General features: G+C 42.4%; 2 protein-coding genes across 3 annotated transcripts in view; one reads left to right on the top strand and one right to left on the bottom strand.

Annotated features, from left to right (window-relative positions):
* The window catches only part of POGZ (pogo transposable element derived with ZNF domain), a 42,239-nt gene extending 35,884 nt beyond the window's left edge, over positions 1–6,355 (top strand). For both annotated transcript variants that reach the window (XM_060758084.2, XM_067472331.1), the window contains exons 17-19: positions 1,020–1,132; positions 1,767–1,794; positions 3,537–6,355. In XM_060758084.2, coding sequence (XP_060614067.2) covers positions 1,020–1,132; positions 1,767–1,794; positions 3,537–5,145 — 1,750 coding nt within the window. In that variant the 3' untranslated portion in view covers positions 5,146–6,355. The remainder of the gene's footprint in view (positions 1–1,019; positions 1,133–1,766; positions 1,795–3,536) is intronic.
* A 3,714-nt stretch (positions 6,356–10,069) lies between these two features.
* Positions 10,070–17,881, bottom strand: PSMB4 (proteasome 20S subunit beta 4). The gene is made up of 7 exons (XM_060758085.2): positions 17,693–17,881; positions 16,021–16,227; positions 14,291–14,437; positions 14,053–14,134; positions 13,842–13,958; positions 11,968–12,056; positions 10,070–10,206 (listed from the first exon to the last, which is right to left on the bottom strand). The coding sequence occupies exons 1-7, from the start codon at positions 17,821–17,823 to the stop codon at positions 10,194–10,196; spliced, it is 786 nt and encodes a 261-aa protein (XP_060614068.2). The 5' UTR covers positions 17,824–17,881; the 3' UTR covers positions 10,070–10,193.
* Between the last annotated feature and the right edge of the window lie 1,219 nt (positions 17,882–19,100).

Raw genomic sequence — 19,100 nt, 5'->3', positions numbered from 1 at the left:
TGCGACCTTTCGGTCAACAGGTTTAGCAGCTCCGCGTTTTAACCCAATGCGCCACCCAGGGCTCCAAGAATTAAAAAAATTAAGAATTAATTAAAAATTAATTAATAATTAAAAACAATTATACAGTCATATAGCCATTTCCGGATTCAAACCTGCGACCTTTCGGTCAACAAGTTTAGCAGCTCAGCGTTTCAACGCACTGCGCCACCCAGGGCTCCAAGAATTAAAAAATTAATTAAGAATTAAAAATAATAACATTAATTATACAGTCATTTAGCCATTTAAATTATCATAACAATCATATGGTCCAGGTCTGTGTCCAAAGTGCCAGCCAAAAGCCTGGTTCCAAAACCACAATTTCAGTTTTTTCCTAAAAGAAAGGAGGGAGGACGCCGATCTAATCTAGCTGGGGAGCTAATTCCACAAGCGAGGGGTCACCACCGAGAAGGCTCTGTCCCTCGTTCCCACCAGACACGTTTGTGAGGCCGGTGGGACCGAGAGCAGGGCCTCCCCGGTGTATCTTAAACTTAGAGGGAGATACATTCGGACAAGTAAAGCCATGAAACTAGGCACTTGAATTCATAAACAAAACAACAGCAAAGGCACTTGAATCCATAGAATAAGCAAGACCTTGACACTTGGACCTTGACGTGAATCCGATGTTGCTTCAACTGAAGCAATATTTCTCGCTCGTCACTTACAAAACCTTACCTAATTCCCAAACAGCTAGAAACGGATTCTCATTTTTGGTTTCACTTCCAACTTCTCATTAACTTCTACACTTGGGAGCATGGAATCAACTTCATTCCTGGATCACTCATCAGAGAACTGCGGCGCAAAGCCTTTTCCAAGCTCGAGACCTTGAGAATCCTCTTGCAACAACTTGAACATCATCCCCATTCCCATCGTCCAGATCAACATGATCATCAGACACAATGAGGCTGAGATAATGCAACCCTAGGAGGCATTCTTGTCAGTCTTTTGGAGTGTCATTCTTTTTTTCCCCTTCCCTTTTCTAGTGGGGTACGGCTGGCCTGCTCTGCTTGTGTCTTTGCGACATCGGAAGGAGACGCAATGGCCAAACACCTTGTGTTCAACCCCTCGCACGAGTTCAGCAACGTAATCCTACGAGGTAAAGATGCGGATCAGCCACTGCGTGCGGGAGGCTGGCCAGAAAACATGGACAGGATGCTGAGATGCTTTCTTAAAACTCAGCATTCAAGTGACGACAAAAGAGGGCATTAACCAATGTCGAGGTTATTTGGTGGAGAAGGGGGGAGAGTTGGGGAGGATATTTAGTTTGAAACGTACTTGTCATCGTACAAGTATTTTTATTGTATGTTAACTGATATTCATGATATCTTGGCTCCTGGAGGCCCAATGGCTTTGCTCAGAATTCAAACTTTGTCAGACTGTAGGATCTAAATAGCAATATTATATAACCACTCACAAGACGGCTTGCTTTGAAATTGATATATTGCTCGTATCTCTGCAGTAAATAAAGACACTACTGATGCTCTCTGCTGTCTTCAGAATGTCACAGAGAGAAATGATTGAGTCAAGATGATTCAGTCAGGATGTCATGGAGGGAATTTGTGATGTCTTCATACCGTCAGAAATTGACTCCTGACATGCTTACTTCTCCATGTACTATCGGTTCTCATGAACCACTTGCAGAGAGTGGCCTTGACTGCCTAATTGTGACAAGCTTGATATTGTATTTCCGGTGTCCAGCTTACCTTCTACTCCTTGTGTTTTTTTCTTAGGAGGTACTCCTTGGGTTTCCCATTCAAGGTGAGCCTTTGCCAGTTTGCTAACTGGCATAACCTTGTTTGTTTTTTGTTTCTCTTTTTCATAAGGTGGGAGATGTTAGGGAAAGTTACACTAAAATATAGCAGAGCATCCAAAAACAAACAGGATACAAAAGGTGAGTGCTCAGCTCATTAGCGAGCAAATTGTGGAGTGCAGTATAGCAGAGCATCCAAAACAAACAGGATACCAAATTTGAGCACTCAGCTCATGAGCGAGCAGAGCGTGAAGTGCAATAAAACAGAGCGTCCAAAAACAAACAGGATACAGAAGTTGAGTGCTCAGTTCAATAGCGAGCAGAGCTTGAAGTGAAATATAGCAGAGCATCCAAAAACAAAGAGGATACAAATGTAGAGCACTCAGCTCATGAGCGATCAGACATGATGTGCAATAAAACCGAACATCCAAAAACAAACAGGATACAAAAGTTGAGCCCTCAGTTCATTAGCGAGCAGAGCGTGAAGTGCAATATAGCAGAGCATCCAAAAACAAAGAGGATACAGAAGTTGAGCGCTCAGCTCATGAGCGAGTAGAGCATCCAAAAACAAAGAGGATACAAATGTAGAGTGCTCAGCTCATGAGTGAGCAGACATGAATTGCAAGAAGGCAGAACATCCAAAAACAAACAGGATACAAAAGTTGAGCCCTCAGTTCATTAGCGAGCAGAGTGTGGAGTGCAGTAATGCAGAGCATCCAAAAACAAACAGGATACAGAAGTTGAGCGCTCAGCTCATGAGCGAGCAGAGCATGAAGTGCAATATAGCAGAGCATCCAAAAACAAAGAGGATACAAATGTAGAGCGCTCAGCTCATGAGTGAGCAGACATGAATTGCAGTAAAGCAGAGCATCCAAAAACAAACAGGATACAACAGTTGAGCACTCAGTTCAATAGCGAGCAGAGTGTGAAGTGCAATATAGCAGAGCATCCAAAAATAAACAGGATACAAAAGTTGAGCCCTCAGTTCATTAGTGAGCAGAGTGTGAAGTGCAATATAGCAGAGCATCCAAAAATAAACAGGATACAAAAGTTGAGCCCTCAGTTCATTAGTGAGCAGAGTGTGATGTGCAATATAGCAGAGCATCCAAAAATAAACAGGATACAAAAGTTGAGTAATCAGTTCAATAGCAAGCAGTGTGTGAAGTGCAATATAGCAGAGCATCCAAAAATAAACAGGATACAAAAGTTGAGTAATCAGTTCAATAGCGAGCAGAGTGTGATGTGCAATGCAGCAGAGCATCCAAAAATAAACAGGATACAAAAGTTGAGCACTCAGTTCAATAGCAAGCAGTGTGTGAATTGCAATATAGCAGAGCATCCAAAAATTAACAGGATACAAAAGTTGAGTAATCAGTTCAATAGCGAGCAGAGTGTGAAGTGCAATATAGTAGAGCATCCAAAAACAAACAGGATACAAAAGTTGAGCGCTCAGCTCATTAGCGAGCAGAGTGTGATGTGAAATATAGCAGAGCATCCAAATCAAGCAGTATACAAAAGTTGAGAGCTCAACTCATTAGCGAGCAGAGCGTGAAGTGCAATATAGCAGAGCATCCGAAAACAAACAGGATACAAAAGTTGAGCGCTCAGCTCATTAGCGAGCAGAGTGTGGAGTACAATATAGCAGAGCATCCAAAAACCTGCTATTCCTTGTTGAGGACTTGAGACTTGCGCAGTGTGGGGTTGAATTCCAACAAATGACTTTCCCTCTCCCCCCTTTGTCTGCCTTCAGGCCTGCTCAGTCTTTCGACCCAGACACGAAGGCTCCAAGCTCCACGTTTCCCCCAAACAATGCTGCGACTGTGAATGCTCCCTCTCCTCTGCCCCTCGAGGAGGAGAAGGCAGTAGAGGTGGTTGAGGAGCCTCCCAAGGAGATGCCCGAGGAGGCAACCAAAAGACCCACCTCGGTGGCCCTGCCGGAGGAGTGCTTGAACGTCGATGAGCCAGAAGAGGAGCCGCCGGCCAAAGAAGCCCCTGAAGCGGCCAGCAAGAAAGAGCAGCTCTCGGTCAAGAAGCTCCGGGTGGTTCTCTTTGCTCTGTGCTGCAACACAGAACAGGCAGCCGAACATTTCAAGAACCCCCCGCGGCGGATCCGGCGCTGGCTGCGGCGGTTCCAGGCCTTCCAAGAGGAGAACGTGGCCTCGCTCTCGGAAGGCAAGTACCTGGGCTTGGAGGCCGAGGAGAAGCTGGCCGAGTGGGTCCTGACCCAGCGGGAGCAGCAGCTGCCGGTCAACGAGGAGAGCCTCTTCCAGAAGGCCACCAAGATCGGGCGCTCGCTGGAGGGCGGCTTCAAGATCTCCTACGAGTGGGCCGTCCGCTTCATGCTCCGGCACAACCTCAGCACGCACAACCGCCGCGCGGTGGCCCACCCACTGCCTAAGGACCTGGAGGAGAGCGCCAACGGCTTCATCGAGTTCGTCCAGCGGCAGATCCACACCCAGGACCTGCCTCTCTCCATGATTGCCGCCGTCGACGAGATCTCCATCTTCCTGGACGCGGAGGTGCTTGGCAGCGACGACCGGAAAGAGAACGCCCTGCAGACAGTGGGTACGGGCGAGCCGTGGTGCGATGTGGTACTGGCCGTCCTGGCCGACGGGAGTGTCCTGCCTGCGTTGGTCTTTTCCCGGGGCCGGGCGGCAGCGCAACAGGCAGCCAACGTGCCAGAGGGCATCCTCTTGGAAGTGAAGGAGGGCGGGTACAACGACGATGACCTCATGGAGGCTTGGGCCGCCAAGGTGTGGCAGAAGCACGTGGAGAGCCAGAACAGCAAGGGCATGCTGGTGTTGGACTGCCACCGGACGCACCTCTCGGAGGAGGTCCTCTCCCTGCTGAGCAACTCCGGGACCCTCCCGGCCGTGGTCCCCGCCGGCTGCAGCTCCAAAATCCAGCCCTTGGACGTTTGCATCAAACGGACCGTGAAAAACTTTGTGCACAAGAAGTGGAGGGAGCAGGCCAAGGAGATGGCCGACACCGCCTGCGACTCGGACATCCTGCTCCAGCTGGTCCTGTGCTGGCTGGCCGAGGCCCTCGAGCTCATCGGCGACTGCCCCGAGCTGGTGCAGCAGTCCTTCCTCGTGGCCAGCGTCCTGCCGGGCCCCGACGGCACGGCCAACAGTCCCGGGCGCAACGCCGACATGCAGGAGGAGCTCATCGCCTCACTGGAGGAGCAGCTGAAGCTCGGGCAGGAGCCGCAAGACGAGGAGGAGGGCGACTCCCCCGAGGGCCCACCGGCCGAGGAGGGCGCCAACCCCGAGATCCTGCACCAGCTCTTCGAGGGGGAGAGCGAGACCGAGTCCTTCTACGGCTTCGAGGACGCCGACTTGGAACTCATGGACATCTGAGCTCTTCCGGAGCCGGAGAGAGTGGAGTCGGCCTTCCTCTCTCTGTGTTTTTTATTTCCTTTTCCAAAATCATTTTTGGATGAGACCATTTTCACCTCCCTGTGGATATGTCTGTATAGGAGATTCATAGACTAATAGCCATTTCCGATCTTAATTTTTTTTCTCCTGTGCTTAGTTTTTTTTCTGGTGGTTTTTTTCCCCCCTTACCGCCACCTTTATCTCCGATCACTGTGTTGATATTTTCCGAGGATATTGTGGGTGATATTTTTTTTTTTGCTGTATTATAATTTCTGGGGATTCTATTTTATTTTTTGTTGGCATTGTTTTGTGCAAAATTGGGATTTTTTTTTAATTCTCCGACATCATTGTGACTTTTTTTTAAAGACGAGGAAGAAAACCAGTGTGTAGTTAACGAATGAGTATCCCAAAATCTCTTTTTAATTTTTTTTTCCCCCTGGATCTAGAATCATAGTTTTCCGGCACAGTAAAAAACACCAATTTTTCTAAAGTATGAGTGATGACCTTGTGACAGATTCATGAGTCGCCCATTGAAAAAATAAGATTTAACAGTAAGGATTGAAGCCCACCAGCAAACGGATCTTGGGACAAAGTAGCGCTGTAGGGTTGAGCCAAGAGGCCACGTCAAGGAACGTTGTTTGGACCGTGAGACAATTAAAGTGTCTCTTTTTGAACGGCTGGGAGAAACTGGCCTCTTTTCTTGGTTGCGAACGTGGATTTTCTTACGGACCGATGACTCCACCCTTTTTACAAAAACACCTTTATCCCTAGCGACCTCAATGTGACACTACGCATCCTCCAAATCGAGGGCTTCGGTCCGAACGAAAACGCGAGAGGCACAAAAAACTTAGGGTCCTATCTCCTCTTTTTTCACTGCCAGCTTACAGAGACGTAAACAAACAAAAAAATGACATTTTTCTACGGTTTGCATGTTTGAAGTTTTTTTTTCTAAAAAAAATATGGTAACGTATTTACGGTCTAAAATGATGACGTGAAAAAGGCAACGCGGCGGGGACCTGCTTCTTTCTCCTCTTCTTTCCGTTGGGAGGCTTCTCGAGGCCTCTCTCCCCCTTTTGAAGCCACCCCAAAGCCAACCAGGATCAAAGGGGTGGCCTGGCCTGTAAATGGTTCGTCTTCAGAGAGTGTATATAATGTGGAACATTGAATAAAGCCAGGGAAATGGATTTATAAACACGCGTTTTTCTTGGCCGGAGGAAGAGCCCTGGGCCCCGTGCTGTGCTCTCGGCTCCTCTTTGTAAACACAGCACGTTGTTGCTAACTGATTTTGTGTAAATGTTTTTGAGCAGCGTTTCTCAACCTGGGGATTCTTTGTGCCAAATAAGGTCCTGCTCCATTGTCATTGGGGGTCAGTGCTCTGTCTTGTTGCAGGATGAACTACAACTTCCATCATATTGAGTCAGTCGCCCAAACCTCTCCAGTATATTCAGTTGCTGATTAATTCCTCTCTCTTTGCTGTGTGCCATAGGAAAGGGAAGGAAAGGGTTAAGGGAGAGGCAGTGGGCGGAGTTACGTAAATTCCACCCCAATGGAGAGAGAAACAAACACAAGGATGTCTGTGGAGGAGGAAAAACAAAACCTAGGATGGAATGGTCCCCGTGTGAAAACATTCACTTGGATGGTGAGCAGTGTGGTGCCATAGAAAAGAATAGGAAAGGGTGAAGGGAGAGGCAGTGGGCGGGGTCATACAAATTCCACACCAATGGAGAGAGTCAGAAACACTGGGATGCCCGTGGTGGTGGAAAAACAGAAAATATAGGATGGAATGGTCCCCGTCTGAAAGCCTTCACTTGGGTGGTGGGCAGTGTGGTGCCATAGAATAGAAAAAGGTGAAGGGAGAGGCAGTGGGCGGGGTCTTGCAAATCCCACACCAATGGAGAGAGTCAGAAACACTGGGATATCTGTGGTGGAGGAAAAATAGAAAATCTAGGGTGGAATGGTCCCCATGTGAAAGCATTCACTAGTGTGGTTCCATAGAAAAGAATAAGAAAAGGTGAACAGAGAGGCAGTGGGCAGGGTCATACAAATTCCACACCAGTGGAAAGAGTCAGAAACACTGGGATGCCCATGGTGCAGGAAAAACAGAAAATCTAGGATGGAATGGTCCCCGTCTGAAAGCCTTCACTTGGGTGATGGGCAGTGTGGTGCCATAGAATAAAAAAAGGTGAAGGGAGAGGCAGTGGGCGGGGTCTTGCAAATTCCACACCAATGGAGAGTCGGAAACACTGGGATATCTGTGGTGGAGGAAACAGAGAAAATCTAGGATGGAATGGTCCCTATATGAATGCCTTCACTTGGGTGGTGGGCAGCGTGGTGTTTGTGGAGAACATTGGCAGGGCTATTGGACATGTTTATGGCGCTTGCTATAACCTACAAGGTCATTGGAGGGAAGGCCATTGGAGTCTCCTGAGTAGTGGGAGCTATAGCTATTTGTGGAAGTGGGAACCTGTCTGTGGAAGTGGACACCCCAGCCATATACATACATACATAATATATAAAATGGGTGAGATAGGGCCAAGGAACAAGGCTGACATCCTTGATCCGTGTCAAGATCCAAAGAAAATGAAACCAAAAGTGTTGGAGAACAAATCTGTTATGTCAGCGATTCTCAACCTGGGAGATGCGAGGGGGTGTCAGAGGGGTCACCAAAGACCATCAGACAACACAGTATTTTTTGTTGGTCATGGAGCTTCCATGTGGGAAGTCTAGCCCAATTCTATCGTTGGTGGAGTTCAGAATGATCTTTGATTGTAGGTGAACTATAAATCCCAGCAACTACAACTCCCAAATGTCAAGGTCTGATTTCCCCAAACTTTACCAGTGTTCACATTTGGATGTATTGAGTATACATGCCAAGTTTGGTCCAGATCCATCATTGTTTGCGCCCACAGTGCTTTCTGGATGTAGGTGAACTACAACTCTCAAACTCAAGGTCAATGCCCACCAACCCTTCCAGTATTTTCTGTTGGCCATGGAGTTTCTGTGTGCCAAGTTTAGTTCAATTCCATCATCAGTGGAGTTCAGAATGCTCTTGGATTGTAGGTGAACTACAAATCCCAGCCACTACAACTCCCAAATGACAAAATCAATCCCCCTGACAACCCCACCAGTATTCAAATGTGAGCATATTGGGTATTTGTGCCAGATTTGGTTCAGTGAATCCTGTATATCAGATATTTATCTTGAGATTCATGATAGTAGCAAAATTACAATTATGAAGTAGCAATGAAAATAACGTTATGGTTGGGGGTCACCACAACACGAGGAACTGTATTAAGGGGTCGTGGAGTAGCCCCTTAATACAGGAAGGTTGAGAAATAATTATAAATAACAATATAAAATAATAATATCATAGTATTAAAATAATAATCCAGGTATTACCTTCCTTCCTATCTACCTTAGAATTATAAATAGGGATAATATAATAACAATATAATATAAATAATTGTAAATATCCTTTTGGAGTAGCCCCTTAATACAGGAAGGTTGAGAAATAATTATAAATAGGAATAATATAAAATAAAATACTTGGATTATTGGGTTATTATTTATTATTTTAATAATTTGTTGTTGTTCATTCGTTCAGTCGTCTCCGACTCTTCGTGACCTCATGGACTAGTCCACTCCAGAGCTCCCTGTCGGCCGTCACCACCCCCAGCTCTTTCAAGGTCAGTCCAATCACTTCAAGGATGCCATCCATCCATCTTGTCCTTGGTCGGCCCCTCTTCCTTTTGCCTTCCACTTTCCCCAGCATAATTGTCTTCTCTAGGCTTTGCTGTCTCCTCTTTTAATATACTATATTAAAATAATAATTAATAACCCAATAATCCAAGTATTACCTTCCTTCCTCTCTACCTTAGAATTATACATAATATAACAATATAATATAAATAATAGTAAATATCCTTTTGGAGTAGGCCCTTGATACAGGAAGGTTGAGAAATAATTATAAATAGTAATAATATAAAATAATATAGTATTATTAAAGTAATAATTAATAACCCAATAATCCAAGTATTACCTTCCTTCCTCTCTACCTTAGAATTATACATAATATAACAATATAATATAAATAATAGTAAATATCCTTTTGGAGTAGGCCCTTGATACAGGAAGGTTGAGAAATAATTATAAGTAGTAATAATATATAATAATAATAAATAATCCAGGTATTGCCTTCCTTCCTCTCTACCTTAGAATTATAAATAGGAATAATATAATAACAATATAATATAAATAATAGTAAATATCCTTCCTTAATACAGGAAGGTTGAGAAATAATTATAAATAGTAATAATATAAAATAATAATATCATAGTATTATTAAAATAATAATAAATAACCCAATAATCCAGGTATTACCTCCCTCCCTCTCTACTTTAGTATTATAAATAGGAATATTCTAATAACAATATAATATAAATAATAGTAAATATTATTTAATACAAGAAGGTTGAGAAACACTATGTTAAGTGAAGAAAAGCATAAGGAAGGGAAGCAATGAAAAGAAAAGATAACTGATGTATATATAGAACACATTAAATAATAATAATAATAATAATAATAATTATTATTATTATTATTATTATTATTATTATTATCAACAACATTCCAGGCCTGTAGAAAACTAGGATATCGTATTTCATAAAGGCCTAGTTTTCTGTGTTTCTTTTAGTGCTGTAGATTTTTTTTGACTGCAAAACCCATTCTCACTTTCCGATCAGTCTCTCCATAGGAACGTCAGTCAGGTGAATAAATGGATAGAATAGCTCTGGAAATGGTGTCAAGTCTCACAATAACAGTCTTAAACTTGAGAGCAGGCTTTCCACTGAGAAACCAATCCCTCTGGAACACACCAAGCAGTAAGTCCAATGAATCCACGAGAGAGTAAGATCTCCTTTTGTTTTATTTGGGTTTACAAAAAAGACATTTATGGACCTGCTAATCCTTGGTACGAAAGGCCTGGGGTTTGATCTCAACAGAAACAAACAAAGCGGGAACCATCTTCAGTTTCATTCAAAGCCACTGGGGGAAAAAGAAGGGGAAATGGATCAGATTGGCACCAATCAAATCAATAGTTTACATATGTTTACATATTCAGATATTGCATCAGTGCGTCAACAAACAAAGCCCAATGGGAAATACGTTGGGCCTTGTTTGTTGACACAATGATGCAAAGAAGAGGAATATGGCACTACGGCCTCAATGCTGCATTCCTTGATGTAAATATCTGTATGAAAGTACATTAGTCAATACATTCTTCCCTGTTACTTTCTGAAAAGCCTCTGAATGGCCATGTCATGCTTGGCTGTCTCAGAGAAACATCTGCGACTAAAAAAGGACCCACGACAGCATTGAGGACAACACTGATGCCACTCCTTCGCATCTGCTTAAAGCAGGCACGGGCAAACGTTCTAACTTGGGGGCCACATGGAGCAGGGTGGGTGGGTGGGTGGGCTAGGAGGGAGGAGGTTCTCCCCAAATCCCCTCCCTGCCCTCTCCTTCCCTTCTTTTTCTCTTTTGGAGGGAGAAAGTGAAGGAAAGACGGGAAATGTTTGGATCCCGAAAGGGTTAGCCTTGGTCAGGATGGGATGGTGAATGGGAGGAAGGACCAAAGGGTAGAAGGGAAGGAAGGGAGGAAAGAGAACAATGGAAGGGAATAGAGGGAGGAAAGGGAAGGGAGGGAGGGAGGAAATAAGGGTAGGGAGGAAGGGAGGAAAGAGAAGGAAGGAAAGACAAGAAAGGAAGGCAGGAAAGAAGGATGAAATGGTGGAAGGGAAGGAGAAAGGGAGGAAAGAAGGAGAGGGGGAAGGAGGAAGTGAGGGAAGACAAAAGGGAAGGGAAGAAGGTGAGAGGGGGAAGGAGGAAGAGAAGGAGGGATGGAAGGGAATGGAGGGAGAGAGAAAAGAAGGAAGGAAAGAAAGGGAGGGAGGAAAGGAGGATGAAATGGTGGAAGGAATGGAAGGAGGGAAGGAGAAAGGTAGGTAAGGAAGGGAGGGAAGGATGGAAGAAGGTAGGAAAGAGAAGGAAGGGTGGAAGAAAACGGAGGGAGGGAAGAAAGAGAAGGAAGGAAAGACAAAAGGGAAGGAAAGAAGAGAGGTAAGGAGGAAAAGAAGGAAAGAAGTGTGAAAGGGAAGAGAGGGTGGAAGAAAAGAAGGAAGGAAAGACAAGGAAGGGAGGAAAGAATGATGAAATGGTGAAAGGAAGGGAAGGGAAGGAGAAAGGTAGGTAAGGGAGGAAAGGATGGAAGAAGGAAGGGAGGAAGAGAAGGGTGGAAGAGAATGAATGGAGGGAGGGAGGAAAAAGAAGAAGGAAAGGGAAGGAGGAAGAGAAGGAAAGAAGGGTGGAAGGGAATGAAGGGAGGGAGAAAAGAGAGGGAAGGAGAGAGGAAAGGGGGAAAGAAGGAAGGACGAAAGGGTGGAAGGGAGAAAGAGGGATGGAAATAAGGAAGGGAGGGAAAGAAAGAAGAAATAATAATAATAAAATAATAAAACTTTATTTTTATTCTGCCCTATCTCCCCGGGGGGACTGAGGGCAGATTCCAGGAAGGAAGGATAGGATGGTGAGAGAGAGGAGGACCCAAGGGAAGAGCCCAAGGGGCTGCATCCAACCCCTGAGGCCTGAGTTTGTCCATACCTGGGTTAAAGAGAGGGAGCCAGGCGTTCCTTTGAGCCACCTGCTTTCTGCAATCGTACCTGGGCAGGGTGGGACTGTGAGGCTCAACAACTGCAATGGCACTTGGCAAGGAGAGACCATCAAAACGAGGCCCAAACATTTCCAGCTTACCTGACCAGGTGTGCAATGTCCCAGTTGGTCTCCAAGGAGAGAGGCCCCTCCACTTCCACACCTTTCTCCGTGACGGTTGTGATTTCGTACTGAGAGAGGAGAGGAAAAGGTTACCCTACAGCCCAGGCCCTTTGACCCTTAAGCCAGTTATTGCCAAGTTCCCCGTCGTGGTCCCTGTGAATCGCACTTACGGTATTTCCTGCACCTGTGCAGACAGTTCAGAATCTTCTACAAAACTTATTAAGACACTTTTAGGCGGTAGCCCCGCCCACTCTCCCCTTGAGAGTATATATAACCACAACAAAATAAAAAATAAAATTAAAGTAAAATACAAATAAAATAGTAAAAATTCACGCAGTCCACAAACGCTAGTCAAAGATGAAGAAAAATGAGAGAAAGATTCCTAGCTGCTTCCAGAGCAGTGGATGAAAGGAACTGAGGCAGTAGCCCCTCCCAATGGCTATATATACTCTCAAGAGGAGAGTGGGCGGGGCTACTGCCTCAGTTCCTTTCATCCGCCGCTCTGGCAGCAGCTAGGAATCTTTCTCTCATTTTTCTTCATCTTTGACTAGCGTTTGTGGACTGCGTGAATTTTTACTATTTTATTTTACTTTAATTTTATTATTTATTTTGGCGTGGTTATGGTATGTTGACCACATTAAGAAGTGTCCCTCATGTGGAGGGAAAAGCCACCCGATGGATGGGCATTTTATGCCTGAGGAAAGGCCTTGGGGTATGATCTGGCAACTTCTGCCCCCTTTTTTCACCCCTCAGGCATGTAAGAGCCGTGATTTGCATCCTTTGGCTCATCACTTCCTCGAACTGTCTGCGCAGGCGCAGGCAATGCCATATGTGCGGATTCACAGGTGACCACTCGGAGAACCCATATTTCATTTTCCATGAACTTGATGCACGGTTGCTGGAGATTTTTATGGCGTCATAAATTAGTTAAATTAGCTTCACCGCATAAGCAGTACCTAAACATATATAAACAGATACACAGAGGCTATTTAACTTTCCAGCTTTCATGAGGATATTCTGGCCACCAGGGGAGCTGTCGCTTCACTGTCCATTAGTGACAATGATGGAGTACTTTCCCATTCTTTTTGCATGGTTGCTGGAGATTTTTATGGCGTCATAAATTAGTTAAATTAGCTTCACCGCATAAGCGGTACCTAAACATATATAGACAGACACACAGAGGCTATTTAACTTTCCAGCTTTCATGAGGATATTCTGGCCACCAGGGGAGCTGTCGCTTCACTGTCCATTAGTGATAACGATGGAGTACTTCCTCATTCTTTTACACGGTTGCTGGAGATTTTTATGGCATCATAAATTAGTTAAATTAGCTTCACCACATAAGCAGTACCTAAACATATATAGACACAGAGGCTATTTAACTTTCCAGCTTTCATGAGGGTATTCTGGCCACCAGGGGAGCTGCCGCTTCACCGTCCATTAGTGACAATTATGAAGTACTTCCTCATTCTTTTTGCACAGTTGCTGGAGATTTTTATGGAGTCATAAATTAGCTTCCCTGTATAAGAGGTACCCAAATTTCCTACTTGACAGATGCAACTGTCTTTCGGGCTGCAAAGGTCAACAGCAAGCTACACAAATTGGTCAGAAGCTCACTCCGACCCTGGCTGGCTTTGAATTCATGACCTTGTGGTCAGTAGTGATCTTAATGCAGCTGACTCCCAGCCACCCGGTGGGATCTCCTCCAAATTTATGATTCCTAGAGGGTGGATGGCCATCTGTCTAGAGGGTTTTGGTGGTGTTTTCCTGCCTGGCAGAACGGGATGGAACTGGATGGCCCTTAGGGTCTCTTCCAACTCTTTATCTGTGACAACAACATGCTAGAGACTTACTCGATTGAAGGAACGAGCGTCTCGATAGTAAAGGATCTTCATGCATCGCTCAATGAGGGCCCGGGCGTCTGCCTGGGTCAAGCTGGGCTTCTTCTCAATGGCGTCTCTCATTAGAGGCTGCAACGAGAAGACCAGGAGAGAGAGGGAAGCAAGACTGAGCTCAACGCCGTGGGTTCTCCACTCGCATCCCTCCTTGGCCCAAGAGACTCACCTGCGCCACATAGGAGCCGTATCCGGTTGCAAGTGAAGGAGCTTCGTACGCCACGCCGAGCATATCCACATAACCTAGGAAACTGGAGAAGGAACGGTATCGCTCAGTCCAGGAGAGAACAAAATCCACCTCAAGAATGGAATGCATTTGTTAGTGTGAGACTGTAGACCGAGCCTCATCGCTATCATATTGCTTGGGAACCTTTCCCCATCGTTGCCTTTCTCTAGGGCCACCTTACCCTTCTCCGCCAGCATAGCCGCCAATCACCACGGTGTTCCAGAGAGGGTTCATCTTGGACCGGCGGTTGTACATGGCCCGGGTGAGCCAGGAGTGGATGGCCTTGGGGCTGTAGCTGTGGCCGTCACCCAGAAGTTCCTCGTCGATTCTGGAGGACCCAAATGGACATTAGATTCACCAAATATGGCCTGTCAGAGCATTTATATTAAGCATCAAATTGCTCAAATGCCTTAGTACATGTGGTGAGACTTAAGTGTTCAAAACCAGGCAGAAATATCCCAAAGGCTGTCGGATGCTAAGCAGAGTTGGGCCTAGTTAGGGAGATGGGGGGGGGGGCTATTAATGCACACTGTGGACTGGGTTTCAAAGGAAAACCACCACTGAGTACTCCTTGCCTGAGAAAACCCTCCAAAATTAAGCCAGTATGCGACTTTAACTCATAGAAGCTGCAGAAAAATGAGATGAACTTAATCTCCCGATATGAGAAGGCAAGCATAGCTCTCAGATTGACAAGGCCCCAAAAGATTACACCTAAACATTATAAACATTCAGCCGAAACATTAGGAACATTGCACCTAAACATTAGGAACATTCCACCAAAACTATAGGAACATTTCACGTAAACATTAGGCAAATTTCGCCTAAAGATTAGGAAGATTCTGGCTAAACATTAGGAACATTCCACCAAAACTATAGGAACATTTCACATAAACATTAGGCACATTTTGCCTAAAGATTAGGAAGATTCTGGCTAAACATTAGGAACATTCCACCAAAACTATAGGAACATTTCACGTAAACATTAGGCACATTTCGCCTAAAGATTAGGAAGATTCTGGCTAAACATTAGGAACATTCCACCAAAACTATAGGAATATTTCACGTAAACATTAGGCACATTTCGCCTAGGAAGATGTTGCCTAAACATTAGGAACATTCCACCAAAACTATAGGAACATTTCATGTAAACATTAGGCACATTTCGCCTAAAGATTAGGAAGCTTCTGCCTAAACATTGGGAACATTCCACCAAATCTATAGGAAGATTCTGGCTAAACATTAGGAAGATTCCGCCTAAATATTGGGAACATTCCACCAAAACTATAGGAACATTTCACGTAAACATTAGACAAATTTCACCTAAAGATTAGGAAGCTTCTGCCTAAACATTGGGAACATTCCACCAAATCTATAGGAAGATTCTGGCTAAACATTGGGAAGATTCCGCCTAAAGATTAGGAACATTCCACCAAAACTATAGGAACATTCTACCTAAACATTAGGAACATTCTGCCTAAACATGAGGAAGTTTCCGCCCAAACATTAGAAACATTTCACCTAAACTATAAGGAAGATTGCACTAAACATTAGGAAGATTCCACCTAAACATTAGGAACATTCTGTCTAAATATTAGGTAGATTGCACCTAAACAATAGAAAGGTTCCACCTAAACTTCCTGTTTGGCAATGGAATATGCTGCCTTGGAGAGCAATGGATTCTCCTTCTTTCTCTGAAGCTTTTTAAGTACATGGCCTGGGTGAGTAAGGAGGTGGATGGCTATCTGTCTGGAGGGCTTTGATTGTGTCATGGCAGAATGGAGTTAGTCTGGATAGCCCTTGAGGTCCCTTTCGACTCGAGGATTCTACCCTGAAGGCATCAGGCCCCCATTTGAAGCTGAGAGAGCCAGGATGGGAGCCGTATATCATAGGTTTTGCAGCCGCCCAACTTACACCATCTGCTCGACGACTTGCTTGAGGTACTGGAAGTCGGCGTAGTCGCCAGAGGCCCCCAGGACAGTGCTGTCGTTGACCTTCATGATCCTGGAGATGTTGCGGAAGCGGGCCAGCGAACCGTAGGAGCCCAGCATGTCGGCCGCGATGATCACCCCGCCATCGAACTTCACCCCCAGGACGGAGGTGCCGGTCACCATGGGGCTCCTTGGGAGGGACAAGAGAGGCAGTCAAGACCTTCGCCATTGCATTTGGACTGTTCAGAGAAGGCCTGGGCCTGGAGTTTCGGACTCCAACTCCCACAATTTACAGAGAATAATAGTAATAAAAATAATAGAAAATGAAGATACAATAATAGTAATAATAGAAAACAATAATAGCAAGAAAATAATAATGATAATAGAAAATAATAATGATAATAATAAAATCAGGCTATAATAATAATAATAGAAAATAATGGAAAATCAGGATATAATAATAGTAATAATAGAAAAAATAGTAAGAAAATAATAATAGAAAAATAATGAAGACAATAATAGAAAAGCAAGCTATAATAATAGTAATAGAAAATAGTAAGAAAATAATACTAATGGAAAATAATAATAATAATAATAATAATAATAATAGAAAATCAGGATATAATAATAGAAAATAATAATAGTAAGAAAATAATGGTAATAGAAAATAATAACATAATAATAGAAATTCACGATATAATAGTAATAGGTAATAATAGAAAATAATAGTAAGTAAATAATAACAATAGAAAACCAGGATATAATAGTAATAGAAAAAATAATAAAAATAACAATAATAGAAAAAAATAATGAAAACAATGATAATCGAAAATGAGGACATAACAAAAGTAAAAACAGAAAATAATAGCAAGAAAATAAAAATAATAGAAACTAATAATAGAAAATAGGAAATAATAATAGTACTAGTAGAAAATAATAATAGTAAGAAAATAATAACAATAGAAAATAGTAACAGAAAATCAGGATATAATAATAGTAATAGCAGAAAATAAAATTAGTAAGAAAATAATAATAATAATAATAGAAAAATAATGAAAACAATGATGATGATGATAGAAAATCAGGATATAATAATAGTAAAAATAGAAAATAATAGAAAACAATAACAGTAAGGAAAATAATACTAATGGAAAATAATAATAATAATAATAATAGAAAATCAGGATATAATAATAGTAATGACAGAAAATTATAATAGAAACTATTAATAGAAAATAGGATATAATAATAATAACAGTAAGAAAAATAATACTAATGGAAAATAATGATGATGATGATAATAATAATAGAAAATCAGGATATAATAATAGTAATAACAGAAAATAATAATATAAACTAATAGAAAATAGGATATAATAATAATAATAATAATAATGATAATAGAAAATAATACTAATGGAAAATAATACTAATGGAAAATAATAATAATAATAATAATAATAATAGAAAATCAGGATATATTAATAATAGTAATAATACAACTGTAGGAGTTGGAGTCCAAAGCCCCTGGAGGGAAGGCCCAAGTTGGCCCAGGCCTGTTCCAGAGTGCTGAAGCAGGCCCCCACCTCTGACGTCAGCGCCGTGACGTCACTCCCTGCTTCCCCCAAGCCTGGCCTTGGCCCCTCTTGACTCACAGCGTCCTGGAGACCCCTTCAGGCGGGGCTCCGGTGGTGATTCCGGGGCAAGGCGGCGAGTACAGCTCTCCCGGAGAGGGGCCCGAGGCCCAAAACGGCGGAGGAGGGGGCAGCATCGAAGGCAGCTCCATCTTCCCTCACGCAGCGGCAGCTTAGTCACGGAACAGGAAGCCCTCAATGCCTAAAACACCACTGAGCATGCGCGGCGCCGAGATTGTCCGCGGCGGGGATCCGTAGCCTCGGCGGCCATGTTGTTGAGCGTCGTTGCGGCCATCTTGAGAAGGGACTGTCCTATACAAGTCAGGAATACTTTACCATGTCGCCATCTTGAGTGGGTCAGAAAGGTAGTACGAGCCTAGAGCGTTGGAAACGGAAGCTTCCGCTCTAGGAGGAAGAACTCTACTTCTAAACTTGCTTTTCCTTTTAAGAGCGGGTGAGAAAAGAGTCAGGAGGGGACAAAGGGGCGGGGCCAGAGGCAGAATGGGCGTGGCCAAGAGCCAATGGCGGGAGATTCAAAACCTTTCCCTAGTCTGAGGTTTTAGGGGATTGAGGGTTAAGGGAAGGCCAAAGGGAATTGGGGGAGGAAATAATTATAATACAATATAATAATAAATAGAACAATAATACAAACATTAAATGGAAATATTAATAAATAAAATAAGAATAATACAAAATATTATTAAATATTAATAAATAAAATAAGAATAAATATTAATAAATAAAATAAGAATAATACAAAAATTAAAGGGAAATATTAATAAATAAAATAATAATAAATAGAATAATAATAAATTGAATAATACAAAAATTAAAAGGAAACATTAATAAATATAATAATAATAAATAGAACAATAATACAAAAATTAGAAGGAAATATTAATAAATATAATAATAAATAATATAATAATAATAAATAGAACAATAATACAAAAATTAGAAGGAAATATTAATAAATATAATAATAATAAATAATAGAATAATAATAAATAGAACAATACAAAAATTAAAAGGAAATATTAATAAATATAATAATAAATGATAGAATAATAATACAAACAAAACTAAATAATAACTATAATAATAATAAAAAATGAAATATTAATAAATATAATAAGAATAAACACTATAATAAAAAGAACAATAATAAAAGGGGATTGGGGAGGAAATAATTATAATACAATATAATAATGAATAGAACAATAATACAAAAACAAAAAGGAAATATTAATAAATATAACAATAAACGATAGAATAATAATACAAAAATAAAACTAAATAATAACTATAGTAATAATAATAAAAGAAATATTAATAAATATAATAAGTATAAACAATATAATAAAATAAACAATAATGCAAAAATAAAAGTAAAATATTAATAAATAAAATAATAATAAATGATAGAATA

The sequence above is a fragment of the Anolis sagrei genome, chromosome 12, assembly GCF_037176765.1.
Source record: "Anolis sagrei isolate rAnoSag1 chromosome 12, rAnoSag1.mat, whole genome shotgun sequence".
Lineage (NCBI taxonomy): Eukaryota > Metazoa > Chordata > Lepidosauria > Squamata > Dactyloidae > Anolis > Anolis sagrei.
Note: the sequence above shows the minus strand (reverse complement) of the source record. Positions and strands in the feature narration are given on the sequence as shown.